The sequence below is a fragment of the Oreochromis niloticus genome, linkage group LG17 (genome assembly GCF_001858045.2).
Source record: "Oreochromis niloticus isolate F11D_XX linkage group LG17, O_niloticus_UMD_NMBU, whole genome shotgun sequence".
Classification (NCBI taxonomy): domain Eukaryota; kingdom Metazoa; phylum Chordata; class Actinopteri; order Cichliformes; family Cichlidae; genus Oreochromis; species Oreochromis niloticus.
Window position 1 is genome coordinate 24,783,410 of NC_031981.2, and position 16,020 is coordinate 24,799,429.

At 43.4% G+C, this 16,020-nt stretch overlaps 1 protein-coding gene across 11 annotated transcripts in view; it reads left to right on the forward strand.

Moving 5' to 3' along the window:
• mast2 (microtubule associated serine/threonine kinase 2) overlaps nt 1-15,682 on the forward strand; it is a 141,450-nt gene extending 125,768 nt beyond the window's left edge. For 10 of the 11 annotated variants that reach the window (XM_013273515.3, XM_019346731.2, XM_019346732.2 and 7 more), the window contains 13 exons: nt 845-946; nt 2,884-3,006; nt 3,090-3,199; nt 3,528-3,682; nt 4,468-4,616; nt 4,963-5,142; nt 5,368-5,610; nt 5,802-6,028; nt 7,476-7,598; nt 7,884-8,020; nt 8,308-8,495; nt 8,658-9,208; nt 10,028-15,682. In XM_013273515.3, coding sequence (XP_013128969.1) covers nt 845-946; nt 2,884-3,006; nt 3,090-3,199; nt 3,528-3,682; nt 4,468-4,616; nt 4,963-5,142; nt 5,368-5,610; nt 5,802-6,028; nt 7,476-7,598; nt 7,884-8,020; nt 8,308-8,495; nt 8,658-9,208; nt 10,028-11,578 — 3,839 coding nt within the window. In that variant the 3' untranslated portion in view covers nt 11,579-15,682. The remainder of the gene's footprint in view (nt 1-844; nt 947-2,883; nt 3,007-3,089; nt 3,200-3,527; nt 3,683-4,467; nt 4,617-4,962; nt 5,143-5,367; nt 5,611-5,801; nt 6,029-7,475; nt 7,599-7,883; nt 8,021-8,307; nt 8,496-8,657; nt 9,209-10,027) is intronic. The other variant, XM_025899746.1, reaches the window with a different exon arrangement.
• Nucleotides 15,683-16,020: the final 338 nt, after the last annotated feature.

A 16,020-nucleotide genomic window follows, 5' to 3' on the forward strand; every position in this document is an offset into this window, starting at 1 on the left:
AGTAAAGGAGCCCAGGCTTCTCTGCAAGGACTAAAATCAATTGTGATTTCTGCTGTGTTCCTTTTCCCCTTTGAATTCCCTCAGATGATAGGCCTAATCAATGATCATAAACCTGTATTGATCCCACCGTCTCTTTTCTTGACTTCTGCCCACATTAATACAAAGTGGTGATAGAGGGCTGTCATGAAAGACATGACTCTTGATTGATCTATACTTTTAACGTTTTCCAGGTTAGTGCTCAGAGTTAGTGTCCATATTGTTGCAAACAGGAATGAATCAGAATCAGAATACTTTATTGATCCCTAGGGGAAATTATTTTGGTTACAGTGCTCCAGTACAAACAGTAACAAAGACAGACAGTACACTAAGTAAGAAATAGCACAATATATACAATATATACATGCATATATATATATACATATAAGTCACTTATTGATAAATGGCTGAATAACAAGAAGGGCATGTGCAAAAAGGGTGTAGCTATTGCAGTATACAGTGTGTTAAGTGGATGAGTTGTACAGAGAGATGGCCACAGGCAGGAATGATTTCCTGTGTGGTTCAGTGGTGCTTTTTGGTAATCTCAGTCTCTCACTGAATGTGCTCCTGTGACTGACCAGTGTGTCATGGAGTGGGTGGGAGGTATTATCCAACATTGTTGGATAACGTTGGTTGAATGGTAGACAAAAGTACATACTTGAATAAATGCGCTGTAGAAAATTCCTACTTCTACTGACAAAAAGTCTGAGAATCGAGGGAATTTGATCTTTTTTTTCTAAAAATGAATGAATGCAGACTAATTTCAGTAAGATCAAAGTGTCATGTGCATGTCTTTGTGCTGTGTTAGATGAGATCATCTGGCCTGAGGGGGATGAAGCTCTGCCTCAGGATGCACAGGACCTTATTTCCAAGCTGCTGAGACAAAATCCTCTGGAGAGACTGGGGACAGGTAATGCACTGTAAAGCAACTCTTACCAAAATAGTTTTTCAAGAATTAGGTAAACATTACCACAAAGAAGTGCTACACTAAGATAAGACAAGACAAAATATACAAATTTATGTGACCATAGGAGTGTGCTGGTATTCCTGTGTGAATTATTTAACCAGATTTTTATTTTGACCTTGGCAGTGTGTCAGTAAAACTGCTTTGGTTGCTGAAAAGTTACCTTCAAAGAAATCAGTAGCATTGCCTTTGCCACTGTGTGAAATTGCTATATTGTGTTGGAACCCATTCATCTCAACTCCCTTATCATTTTAGTCATGTAGAAATAACTGTTACTATACATGTTGCTGCATGCACATATTCAACTCTTTAATAAATAATCCAGGATTTGAAGGTGACAGAAAGTGTAGGATTTATCTGACATTGTATGTCGTGCTGAACTTCTCCATTTCATGTATAAAAAGGACTTTGAGCCAGAGGAGACAGGATCAGGGTCTGGCTTTATCCTTATTTAATTTGCACAGTCAAAAGTTTGGACACACCTTCTCATTTAATGGTTTTCCTTTATTTTCACTACGTTCCACATTGTAGATACAGCCACCACCCTTTGCCACTCTTTGCTTTGTTGACAGTGCTGCAAACCCTTGGCCTTTTCTCAGTGACTTTCGTGATGTAGTCACCTGAAATGGTTTTCACTTCACAAGTGTTCCTTGTCAGGGTTCATTTGTAGAATTTGACAACTGTTAGAACTCATATTATGGCAAGAACCAATCAGCTAAGTAAAGAGAAACAACAGTCCATCATCACCAACATCACATCAGATTAGAGCCCAGATAAATGCCACACAGAGTTCCAGTAGCAGACACATCTCTAGATCAACTGTTCAGAGGAGACTGCCCAGATCAGGCCTTTATGGTCAAATATCTGCTAAGAAACCACGACTAAGGAAAAGCAACAAGCAGAAGAGATTTGTTTGGGCCAAGAAACACAAGGAATGAACATTAGACCAGTGGAAATCTGTGCTTTGGTCTGATGAGGCCAAATTTGAGATCTTTGGTTCCACTCACCGTGTCTTTGAGCGACGCAGAAAAGGTGAGCGGATGGTCTCTACATGCATGCTTCCCACCGTGAAGCATGGAGGAGGAGGTGTGATGGTGTGGGGGTGCTTTGCTGGCAACACTGTTGGGGATTTATTCAAAATTGAATGGCACAGTGAACCAGCATGGCTACCACAGCGTCCTGCAGCGACATGCCATCCCATCCGGTTTGTGGTTTAGTTCGACCATCATTTATTTTATAACAGGACAATGACCCCAAACACGCCTCCAGGTTGTGTAAGGGCTATTAGACCAAGAAGGAGAGTGATGGAGTGCTGCGCCAGATGGCCTGGCCTCCACAGTCACCTGACCTAAACCCAATTGAGATGGTTTAGGATGAGATGGACCGCAGAGTGAAGGCCAAAGGCCCAACAAGTGCTCAGCATCTCTGTGAACTCCTTCAAGACTGTTGGAAAACCATTTCAGGTGACGACCTCATGAAGCTCATCGAGAGAATGCCAAGAGTGTGCAAAGCAGTAATCAAACCAAAGGGAGAGGATGTGTCCAAACTTTTGACTGGTAGTATACAGTGGAAAAAAAAAAAATTTTGGAATGTAATTCTCTTTCTTCCCATGTTTCAGAGGCCTTTTGTGTTCCGCATCACTGTCTTTGGCTTTTTTGTAGCTGTTCAGTTAGACGCTGTCAGCATGCGTTCTGCTAACTTGTAGGTTGTTCTTTGATGCTTGTGTTCCCCGCTCTTCAAAGCTTCAAAATTTAAGTGTGACAACCTTCCACCATAACAGATAGTGTTGTTTTTCTTACTGCCCTCCACCTCCACCCCCATCACCTACCCACCATATCTATCTCCATCCTTTCTATCTTCTCTTTCATTCTTCAACTCCACAGGAAGTGCCTTTGAGGTGAAGCAGCACCAATTCTTCACAGATCTGGACTGGAACAGCCTGCTAAGACAGAAAGCCGAGTTCATCCCCCAACTGGAGTCAGAGGATGACACCAGTTACTTTGACAGTATGTCTGCCAGTGCCTTACAGAGATTGTTCGCTGTTTGAAAGTCATGTAGTCTCGTTACAATCAATATGTGTCTGTCTCAGCTCGTTCTGATCGCTACCACCACGTGGATTCAGAGGAGGAGGAAGATACCAATGATGAAGAACATGTAGAGATACGACAATTCTCCTCCTGTTCGCCTCGCTTCAGCAAGGTACTCATTGATTCATCCACGTCTTGTACTTTTAAATCAACTGAATCTTCATTTGGAAGGTTATGCTCAGTAAATAAGCCAAAACCCTCAAATGACAGATATCAGTGAAAGAAATGACTTTTTGATAATTTAATATTAGATACTGACATATTTTTGATCGTTTTAGTGTGTTTGAACTGATACACTTGGAGGATATTCTTAATGCCAGCTTACCATTTGATCCTGAGGACCATCAAACATTTTGGCATTGCACATATATTCAGAGTCAGAAAGGATTAAGAGTCTCTGCTCTAAAGATGATGTCTGATGCAGAGAAATGTTTTTATAGGTGTACAGCAGCATGGAACGTTTGTCTCTGCATGAGGAAAAGAGGACTCCTCCTCCCACCAAACGCAGCCTCAGTGAGGAGGGAGGAGATCGCATCGACAGCCTGAGTGGACTCAAGTCCAGAGATCGATCTTGGATGGTGGGATCTCCGGAGATGTGAGTTCATCTACACAAAAGACAACAGATATTTCCCAGCAGACATGTCTGTGCAAATCCACAGTGGGTAACTGTGGGTGAGCTGTGGGGTTGTGTGGTCTTGTTGATAAAAACCCGCGTGGGCCCCAGGCTTGGTAAAAATGGCAAATGGCCTGTATTTGTATAGCGCTTTACTTAGTCCCTAAGGACCCCAAAGCGCTTTACACTACATTCAGTCATCCACCCACTCACACACACATTCACACACTGGTGATGGCAAGCTACATTGTAGCCACAGCTGCCCTGGGGTGCACTGACAGAGGCGAGGCTGCCGGACACTGGCGCCACCGGGCCCTCTGACCACCACCAGTAGGCAACGGGTGAAGTGTCTTGCCCAAGGACACAATGACCGAGACTGTCGGAGCCAGGGCTCGAACCGGCAACCTTCCGATTACAAGACGAACTGCCAACTCTTGAGCCACGATCGCCCGCTTGCTCATGGTCCATAGCAGTCTTGCCCTTTAGTGGCTCCAGTAGCTAAACCCACACATAAACAATGGGCATACTGTGGGTATCTCCCACTGTCGTCCAATTGGGCCCCACATTTCATGCCAGTTCTTGCGGCCACAGTGGGCTGTGGTCCATATGGATTTACACAAATTTCCCCTGCATGCCCCAAGTGAGCATGCTTGCTGGTTTATGTACTTTTTGCTTTATTCTAGTTAAAAATTATCATTATGATGATGTTGTCAGCTTTATTTATAGCTGTTCATGTGTTTGTTCTGTCCTGTCCTTCACCTTTACAGCCTGCGGAAGCGTTTGTCAGTCTCTGAGTCTTCCCACACAGAGAGTGATTCAAGCCCGCCCCTGACAGTCAGGAGACGCTGCTGCTCTGCTATCATTGAGATGCCGCGCTTTGCTATCTCCTCAGAGGAGGAAGGAGGCCAAGGGCAAGGTAAGGAAAGGCTGGCTCTGATAAACTGAAATAACCAAATTTCAGGGCAAAACTGTCCTTCAGCACAGTCTACAAACAACTGTTTGCCTACAAGTTGTTGCTGAAGTTTTTAATTTTTACCAGCACCTGCATTTAAGAAGGACTGCCACAAAATTCCTCAGTTTCTTATGATAAATATGCTGTATCGGTCATGCTCTTTCATGTGCGTGTCCAGTACACATAGCACAGCGAGTAGCTTAGCCCAAAAGAAGTTACTCATAATTTTTTTATTTTCTTTTTTCAAAAAGATGTAATAAGATATAATTAGTTGTAGCTCATTTGTGCCTCTAATTTGCTGATTTCTAAGGTGCACTTGGAAGTCGAAAGAGTCCCAGCCTGCTTGGCCCAAATGCAGTGAGGGGCCTGCGATGTGAAGAGCTGCCCCTCGCCATCCCAGAGCTTCCAGTGGAAAGAGAGCTGAAGCTTGACGAGTCTCCCACCACACCAAGCTCCACCTCCAGCCAACTGAGCAAAGCCACACTCACTCGTCAGTGTAGTTTATACACCTTATGTATAAAGGCAAAAATGTTAATGCTAACACTACTAATGTGGTTTGGTGTTTTTAGGGGGATTAAATGGGTCACATGAAAATGTTACAAATGTGAAGATCAATGTGAACGAAAAAGATTGTTTCCAGATCTTTTGAAGTTTTCAGATCTGACCTAATTTGCTACTTTTGGTGTTATTTCTCAATTTTCCCATGTAAATACAGCAGGCAGTTCAGGCGATGCGTGCGAACGTGCCAACAGCAGTAACGGTGCTGCCAGCGGAGGTGCCAAAGCTGCAGCAGACAGCGACTCTCCCTCAATTCCAAGGGCCATCAGTGACTTGGCAGCTCGTAGGGCTCGTCATCGCATGCTGTCTGGAGATGCAGACAGACACGCAACAACCAGGCCACTCAACAAGGTCATCAAGTCGGCCTCGGCTACAACGCTGTCGCTGATGATTCCTGCAGGTGCTTTCAAACATTTAAAAAATGAAGTTCTTAAAACCAAAAAGACAACATGAACAGCATTAACTTGGTCATAGTCTTTTGAATTATTGTGGACAGCTGCTGTCCTTTGCACTAGAGTAGAATGAATCTGCAACCATGCTACATGAAATCAGCTATAATCCGTCATGTTTTGTTCTTTTTTTTTTTTAAAGACCATCATGGCGCTTCCCCATTGGCCAGCCCGATGTCTCCCCACTCACTGTCATCCAATCCATCATCACGAGACTCTTCACCAAGCCGGGACCTGTCTCCAGCTGTGACTAATGTCAAACCTGCCATCATCATCCACAGAGCTGGAAAGAAGTATGGCTTTACTCTGAGAGCCATCCGAGTGTACATGGGTGACTCTGACATCTACACTGTACATCACATGGTGTGGGTGAGTGTCGCACCAGATTTAGTAATGATACTGATGATAAATACCATATGTTAAAAATAAAAACCAAACCGATTACAGCAGATAGCTGCCCCTGACTGATTCTGGTCTTCCCTAAGGCTTCTTCCTGTTAAGAGGGAGTTTTTTCTCCCTGCTGTCACCAGGTGTTTGCTCATTTGCTTTTTGTCTGATTGCTGGGCTTTACTTTCAAATACTGCAGGGTCGACCTATACCATAAAGTGTGTTTAGACAACTGTTGTTGTAAGTTTGTGATATATATACTGAATTAAAAACAGTTGACTATCGGACAAAAGGATAAATCTAAAGCTACAAAAATACAACAGTGTTCAGTGTGGAACACTAGGTGTATAAAATGTCAGTTAAATACAGAATGTAATGATTTGTAAGCCATTGCTTTTAAGGATATGAAGGAAAGTATACTTGATAAAGTATATCAAGTAAAACAAACATATCAGCAGATGAATGGCTACTCGTTGTTGAAACTGCCAGCAGCACATTTAAAATAGTTGTGGCAGGGACACATTTAGGCCTGTTTGGCAAATCCTCCTCTTTAAGAGAAATTCTGTAAGAGTTCGGAAACTGAGAAGAGCAAATGAAGTTGTTCTGAAAGCTAAATGTTTTCCCTACTCTTACTTGATAGAGTATTTCAGGTGTTCAACATTCAGTGCCCCCCTTTATTGTGTTTGTCTTTATAAATGTTTGTAGTTGACAGGTCCGGGCTGCAGGCAGGCCAGTTTTGCATCTGCAGCTTTATTACTTTATAGTCATAAAGTCATGTTTGTGTTGATGAAATAAACAAGGCTTTCCTTGAAAGGTAAAATACATTGCTCCAAAATCTGTATACATTGCGGCCTTCACAGATGTGAGAAACTACCCATCCTATGTGCACTAAAGTTACCCCAACTGGCTTTCAGCTGCTTGCAGATAACAAGCTGGTTGGTCTGTCTCTGCTACAGGACAGACCAACCAGGTTTGCATGGTTTGCAAGACAATTTTTAAGTTTTCATTGATCAGACCACAGGATAGTTTTGAACTTTTCCTCTTAAATTAGCGTGGGCACAGAGAAGGTAGCTCCTTTTCTGGATCGTATTTGTTCGTTTGTGGATGCAGCTGTTATTTTCACTGAGATATCTGAAAACGAAATTTGTATCAGATTTAACAATGAAAATTAGTTTTTTTGTTTTAAGCTGTTGAACTATTTGTCCAAACTGTCTTTCATGTGTGGTGGCTCTTTCCCCATTATCACTTTGTTTTAACAGATGTCTGTGAAAGGACTCTGTAATAGTATCCCTGTGTTTGCAGGGGTCTTGTTGTTGACAGAAGGTGGCAGTAATAGTAGTGACTGAAATATTTCTACATCCTTTTTTCGTTCACTTTCTCCCTCCTCTTTTTTTCCCTTACACTCCTCTAACTCTCTGCTCACTGCCAGCATGTGGAGGAAGGTGGACCGGCCCACGAGGCAGGGCTCAGAGAGGGTGACCTGATCACCCATGTTAATGGGGAGCCAGTCCATGGCCTGGTTCACACAGAGGTAGTGGAGCTTATTCTAAAGGTACGGGATCACAACCTTTTGTACTCACTAAAGTAACTTTTTGAGTGGACAGCAAAAACATCAGTCCTCTCCTCTCCTCTCTTTGTATTCTTTCTGTTTGAATTGATTCTTTGCAAAATAAAGATACGAGTCAAGCTGATCAAAAATTCTGTGACCTTACATGTGGTAACAGAATTTTAGTTGAGACCTTTTGACTTCTCACCTCATACACACAACTTAACGTGTTTTGTAAAGATATCTTTTTCTAAAAGTAAGAAATGTTTCTATTGCTTGGTCGTCACTCAGAGTGGTGCTAAAGTGTCCATCTCTGCAACCCCGTTTGAGAACACGTCCATCAAAGTCGGCCCTGCTCGAAAGACTACCCACAAATCCAAGATGGCAAGACGAAATAAGAAAACCAAGAACAAGGAGGGACAGGACAGGTGGGAAATACACACACACAAGTCGAGCAATAACAAGTGTGCTTGTGCAAAGAATTTTTGAACAATCTTAAGAGATAAAAAAGACCCGTTGGACTTGTTTAAGTTTGTTGAAGACATTTCACCTCTCATCCAAGAAGCTTCTTTGGTTTAAAAACAGTCCCAGAACAGGGATGTTGAGACAATGACAGTGGGACTCTTCACCTTTTGCCCTTTGATCAGTGCTTGTTTATGAACGGTCATGACAATTTGCGCAGTTCTTGATCAATTAATTGTTTCTCCTCCGACAGTAAGAAGAGGACATCTCTTTTCCGGAAGATCACCAAACAGGCATCTCTCCTCCACACTAGCCGCAGTCTGTCCTCTTTAAACCGCTCACTGTCATCAGGGGAAAGCGGGCCCGGCTCACCAACACACAACCTGTCACCTCGGAGCCCAACTCAGGGCTACAGGTCCACCCCAGACTCCACGCATTCAGGTGAGACACACATTTGGATAGTTGTTTTTTTTTTTTAATCTGTGCGTGTATGTCTGTTTTTTGTTTTGTTTTTTTACATGTGCAAAACACACATTCAAAAATAAAATGAATCATATTTGGTATATCTCTGCTACATTATTGTTCTTCCTTTATGTCTCACAGTGGGTGGGAACTCTTCCCAGAGCAGTTCACCCAGCTCGAGCGTCCCAAACTCTCCAGCAAGCTCCGGCCACATTCGACCCAGCTCCTTGCATGGACTTGCCCCAAAGCTCCAGCGCCAGTACCGCTCCCCTCGGCGCAAGTCAGCTGGCAACATTCCCCTCTCCCCTCTGGCCCGTACACCTTCTCCCACCCCTCAGAGTAGCTCTCCTCAGCGCTCTCCTTCACCACTCTCCAGCCACACTCTGGGCCAGTCCGCCATGGGTCAGTCATTCCCTGTGAAGCTCCACTCCTCTCCTCCTCTGGTGAGGCAGATATCCAGACCCAAGAGTGCAGAGCCTCCACGTTCTCCGCTCCTCAAGAGGGTGCAGTCAGCTGAGAAACTAGCAGCCTCTCTCACCAACTCTCCTTCATCTTCGGGTATGGCAGCAGCAGCAGAAAAGAAGCTGGCAGTTGGCGCAGCTGTGGGGAGCCGTAAACACAGCCTGGACATCTCGCATTCTGAGTTTAAGAAGGAGATTCTGCAGAGGGAGCCGAGCTTACAGAGCCTCCAGGTAGATACTGCCTTCACACAAAGTTGGGTCTAACACATAATCAACATAATAATCATAATAATGAGAGTCTGTTTAGGACATGCAGGTATTATGGTTCTCACATTTGGAAATAGATCTGTTGTGGGGGAGATAAAGAGTTTTTATTTTGATATAACAAATAGGCAAAAAGATCCAAATAAGATCCAAAATGTAAAGAAGAAGTCTTCAAAGGTTTTTCTTTTTGTTTTAGTTTGGTTTGATTTGTGTAGTGTGTGTGTGTGTGTGTGTGTGTCAGATGTCATCGAGGTGCCTCATGGCCATTCAATAATTGTTCATACAAGTAAAACATCCATCACAAAAGATGACACAAAAACCTCAACATAATTTAATAAAACTGCATAAATAAGAGAAAACTCATAAAATGTGTAGGACTTATTGTTCCCAAATGGCAACTGAGTTAAAGCTAAAATAAAATGTGTGTAAACTGGTGATGAAATGTTGTAGCTCTGCTGAGCTTTGCTTCCTCTGTGGGGTTTCAGATTCATTTTTTTTCTTAGACACAAGCAGATAAAGTTTTATTGCAGAGGTTGTATTATATACCAGCACAGTCAAGCCTGTAACCTGGTTTAACTTTCCCCAAAACACATTATACTTTGAACACAGCACATTGCAGAAATGGATTAAATTCTAACAGTGGAATCCACAACACAGTCATTTTTTAGCTTCCCAGACAGCAGATCTCAGGATAACTGTTCACTTCACTGTGCAAAGAGTGGGATTTTCAGAACAGTGAGTGCTTTAACAAGGATATTCTGTGTCTGTTTGCTTATTGACCACTAGGAGTCATCCAGCGAGGGTCTGCTGTCTTCAGCAGGACGTGGCGTGGAGAAAGGCAGTCTGCACAAACACTCTTCTTCATCCAGGAAGTTAGGGCGGCAGGAAGGAGATGGCACACTCGGTGTGGTGTCTGGCTCGCTGGGTCTGTCAGCAGGGAAGAGCAAGCTGAAGGACAAACTGTCAGCCATCAGGCAAGACAGAGCTGAGCGAAGAGAGTCTCTGCAGAAGCAAGATGCCATCCACGAGGTGGATTCATCTGAGGATGAGACAGATGAAGGCTCAGAGGACAGCCAGGATGGACGCAGGGGGAATATGTCCACTCCACCTCCTCTTCTGAGACCCACCACTGTGAGAACAGGTCCTGGAGGCACTCTGCCATCCCTTTGCCTCTCCCCCTGCACTCCTCACGCTACATTCAGTCATACAGGGCCCTCTCAGGTAGGCAGACCCAGCCCCTCGCACACTTTACCACCTGTTGCAGAGACTAAGCCCAGTCAGACTCCCTGCTCTCAAGGATCAACAGATGGAAGCTTGACCCCGTCCACAGAGGACGATGCAAGACGAGAGAGGAAGGTTCTAGAGCCCAGCAGTACAACAAATACCATTCAGGGTCCCCTTCCTTTTTCCACACCAGGCAGTGCATTCATCTCAGTTAGCAAGGACACTTTTATTAAGCCAGCTCCCCCAAAAGACTCAAAGACTGTCATGGGGAAGACTGTACCATCAGAACCCAGAGCAGATGGCAAAACGATTGGCAGCCCCAGAATCACCACGCCCTGTACAGAGAGCTCCACAGGTACTCCAAAGACCACAGACTCCAAGACCACCTCAAGTACTGCAGAGTGCCAAACCACTGACACCCGCGATACTGCTCGCACTTCTTGCTCATCTCCAGGCATCCCTAAGGAGAAGAAGGAGGCTGACAATCGGAGACTGTGTGCAGCTGCAGCTGCAGCTGCAAGTCTCAGCACCTCACCTTCATCCACTTCCAGCTCTAATTCAAGTTCAGGATCCCCAGTTCCCCCTTCTGAAAGTGGAGTCGACAAAGTTGTGTCCCAGCTCGCAACAGTAGCTAAAAGTGTTCTGGGTCCAGTCAAATTCAACACCAAGGAGCAGAAACCATCCAGAGGTGGCGCCTCAGAAGTCCCACCTGCTGACCCTGTCCCTTTCCCCTCCAAACAGGTCCCGACCCTTCAGTCACCTCAACTCTCCCCAAACAGGCAGAAAACTCAATGTGTTGCTTCACCAACCACCACCAACCACATGAGACCAGCCAAATTGACCACCAAGAAAGACTGTACAGCTTCTCAACCTCGATCCTGCACAGATGTTCCAGAAAGGCAAGCATCAGAGTCTGCAGGCAGAGACAGCACCGCCACCTCTGCATTTGCACAGAGGTTCGGTACAACAGCAGCAGCAACTCAGTCCACTCTTAGCACAGCCCCACCCACTTCTGCAGCAACTGAGCCTCAGCGCAAGAGGTCAGACCCCCAGACGACGACAGCTACCACTGCTGCCTCGCAACAAGACAAAGCAACCAGCAAGAAGACGTAGCAGCAAACCTACCACAGTACCAGAATAAAACGTGAAGATCACAGGGCTCAGTGTTGGCTCCAAGTTTTAAAACTTTGACAAACTGCATGTTCGGGAAAAAAAACACATTTACAGCATCACACTAATCAGAAAGCAAAGTAAACACACAGCAGGAGAGCTGAGAAGCAGAGCCAGATGTGGTAGTCCCAGCTTTAATCCAGCTGTTCTGTGCTCTTTATGTTTATCTTATGTTCATGAGAGTTCTGCTTGACAGAATGTGATGAGGAGTTTGGGGGTCTTTGCTTTTCTGCAAACATATAAGGGGCTAGAAACACAGTACTGCTCAGCAGTCCAAGGAGACACTACTTTAAAAAGTACACACACACACGCACAGCTTTTTCACTCATCTTGTGCTGCCTCATTATCTCACCTTGATGTCGAGCAGAGCCTCCACACACGTTCCTCGAAGAGATCAGGACGTGCCTTACTTAACGCACTCCTCTTTCTCCCTGTCTTTTCGATTCCTCTTCACATCCCTCCTTTCTGAGCATCCACTTATGATTGACAGAAAGTTGTATCTGAGCAATAAAGTGCAACATTATATTCAGTAATCCGTTTAAATGCATTTAGAATTGTTAGTAAGAGTCAAGCATCGTCATTGTACATGCAGCACCCTGCGAATAGGCCAAATTCTGCTTTCACTGTGCTCCCTGTTGATCCAACACAGTCGGTCTTCAGGACCCTGTAGGTCTGCTTCAACCTCTGCAGCCGACTCTGAAACTTTTATTCCGTTATTGCACAGCAAATTGTGTACTTGCTGGACATTTGCAGAGTTCATCGCTTTCCTGGATTATTTCAGAACCCACTCTGTTCCCAGTGTTTTTAATAGTTTTATTTCTATCATGCGCGGTTACGTTTTTTAGTTTGTTTGTTTTTTTAACTTTAAAACTGCTTAAAATAAGAGCATCTAATAAATAAAATGAAAACTTGTAGTGGTTTTTGCTGACTTTGTGAAACACAGCTGTTGTACAGCAGTGTTGGCTCACAGTGAGTGAAGTATTGGAGGGACAGGACAGGAATGCAGCCAAGTCAGTGTCTCTTCAGTGTTTGAACTAATCATTTTCACATAGTCTAAGCCCTGAAATGTCCTGATTTCCAGTAGATGTTCCCATTTAGGGTGAAGTACAGGATGTGTACAAATACTGAAATATTGCCCCTCTTGTTTTACCAGATATATACATCCATACATTGTGTCAGTTTTAGACGATTACCTTTTCCAACAGCTTTGTTGGAAAACACAAATACATGTATTCTTTACAAGGATTGTGCCGTAGTCATAATTTGTTGCAGGTTTTCTTAGCTGGGCTTCAGATGTCCTTTAACTGTCGTGACCCCATAATCAGTGGTTGAGTATTTTAGATGAAGTGGGATCAGGTTTTAAAAATGGGAAACCCTGGACGCTGCTATTTATAGATGTCAGCGGCTGTCCCATTAGGCCCTTGCTCTTTCAAAATGGACAGTGGATCTCACCCATTGTGGCAAAACTGTGATCCTCCAACTCCGTTTTTATTTTTCTGTTGTGTGCAAAGTAACAGGGAGACAGATTTGGTGAGTGGTCCTGGTGGTGAGATAGGATTGTAGATTGCCGCTGTACGGCACTGCAGATGCAAAGGATTTGATCATGTGCCTGACTTTGATTGACTCAGTCATCTACAAAAACCTCATTTAGTTATACCAGAATTCAATTAAAGCAGAAACGCTCAGAGATGCACCGTTTAAAAATAAAAGAATTCAGGTGATGTAAAGTAACACGGCTAGTTTCCACCTGAAACCCTGCTCTGCTGGGTCTCCATCTGGTTATTTTTGGCCCCCGTCTGCCTCTGAAGGCTGCACTGCTTTTATTTGGTATCAGGACCAACTCGCTGTGTTCATCCTGTAAAGTTTTCTTTCTGTAACACATAAGGACGAATCTGTGCATGATCGTCTGTGTAGAATATTTCAAAGTATGTTGTGTTTTATACACTGTTTGCGTGGGTGTGTGTTCAGAATTCCCTGCAGCCTACCTGTGTATATGCGCTGGGCTGTCGACATGTCTGTGTCAGGCATGAGGCTCTGCATTGATCTCGCACGATTGGGAAGAAAGACAAACTGTCGCTGAAAGGAGAGCTGGTCTGGATGTTTGACCACTGATTCAGAGTGCTACTACTGTTTTCGCAGGTGAAAGCAAAAACTGCACTTAGCCTGTTTATTTCAGTGATTTCACTTTTTTGTTTCTGAATTACACTTTAATGACAAACTGATTTGATTCTTAGTGTTTTTAGTTTGATCTTTCAAAGTGAGCTCAAGCACTGAAAGCCCAACCCACAGGATGGCCTCTTCTCGTCAGTTTAAAGTGTTTTGTGTCTTGTGTGGAGCTTGTTTCACTGCAGGGGGAGCAGCAGAGTTCACTCGTTTCAGTTTGCATATTAAGGACACTGTAAAAGTGACTTTGACAGTGACTGTGGTAATCTGTATTATGTTTACATGTTGATTATGTTTGTTTGTGTGTATGTGTTGGGGGGTGGGAGTGTCAATGGAACTTCTAACAAGCTTCTAACAGGCTAGGATGATTATCAGCAAGGTGAGCATAATGTGATAGATTCACATTGTGTCATGTGATGAAGTGTTTGCAAATGATGGCGATTCAGCACATTTCTCTGCTGTCTGTGGGTTTGTCTGTGGAACGCATCAGTGGCACGGAGCCGTTCCCCTCCGAGGATCAGAACGCTCTGGCCGATCTGACGAGAGTCGGGGAGTTGATAACTTTTTGTACGTCATCAAACTTGAACTGTTTAGTGTCAATGAGATTATCCGACCATACTGGATGTTGTTTATACACAGTCCAAACCTTTTGGTTCTTTCTGTGGCATTATCAAGATAATGGTGTTGGGAGAGAGAATAGCCTTGAGCAGAAATGATTCTGTGGGCAGATTTTTAACCACTGATTAATTTTTAGAGCAAGTGAGCACGTGATTGTAAGCATGTGTAAAGATTTGAGCCCAAAAACTGTTCTGTCTGTGGACTGAAGCAAGAAACAAGTAGTTGGATTTATTTTAACTGTGTTCTCAGTTTGGGATTTTTCTGTTAACAGAAAAACTGGAACTAGAGTAGAGTCCGTTTCAACAGCATGTTTTCATGTATCCTTATTAAATATCTACATTATATATCAACTAACAAATGTTGACCAATATCAGTCAAATATGAGTACGGCCGCCTCACAAATCTGCAAAAACGGTCTTTGGCAAAGACTGTATTTCAATTCCAGTTAACAGACTTCTGATCATCTGAAAGCTAGCATTCACAAATAGGCATCAAAGTTAGGCACTTCTTGGCGCTGGCAAGAAGCAAGCTCATTTTGCTATGATTGCAAACACAAATGTTGTAGTTTCATCATTTGTAAACCTCCACAGATGACAGATGATAAACGTGTTGAGATTCCAGACCACAAAATATAAGTGTGCTCTACAACTTCTATTCTCATGCGGCAGTTTAGTTCCCGATTGACAGATCCACAGATCGAACTGAGCATACTGACCTGTTAATGGTGTCCCACGTTTCGTCCCAAGCCCTGGGATTGATTAACATGTGGAATTGTGATTTAGTCACTGAAGAGCTTCCCTACGCTTCTGATTCACGAGCATCACAAGGATCGACGAGCTTTTACTATGAGGCATATAGATGATTTAAACATGTGACTTTGGGTATGACGAGGTACGAGGAGAAGCGTTCTTACCACTGAACCACCACTTCATGAGATTCAGTGCTGTTTCAACGTGCATCCGTTAAACTGATATTAAGGGATTGTGTTGGCTCTGTAAAGCAAGAAAAATACTTTTATTGCCTCGAGTCTTGTAGACAAGGGCAGTATTTCCACGCTTTGTGTTGTCTTGTAGGAGTGATGAAGATGAGAAAGAAGATTTAGCTGTGTATTGTAAAAGCTTCAGAAAGGGTTTAAGAGGGAGAGATGGGGAAAAAAACATTGCTAGAATAAAAACCAGTGCAATATCTTTTTATTTTTTATTGTGGTAAAAGCATGTTGTTGTCAATGTTACCTTGCAACAGTAATAAAGTTTTTTTCATAATCTACGCTTGCATTGTGCACTGATTGATTGGGTTTTTACGATTCGCTCTCTTTTATGTGGTGCATCACGCTTTTTATATTAAGGCAGATTTTTAGGGAGAGTTCTCCCACTGAACTCACATAAAGTCACATCCAATAAATGACAACTGACCCCAGGTTTAAACAATGCCCCAAGCTGCTGGCAACAGCTACACTGCAAAAAAGTCTCAATCTTAAATTATTTTTGTGGCTGAGTCCTCGGAAGAAAATTCATTTTTTATGTTTGTTAAATGAAATCATTTTTGTTGTTAGAATGTATCTTGTTTCTAATACACTAAATTGCTGATTGCTTTTAGAAACAAAA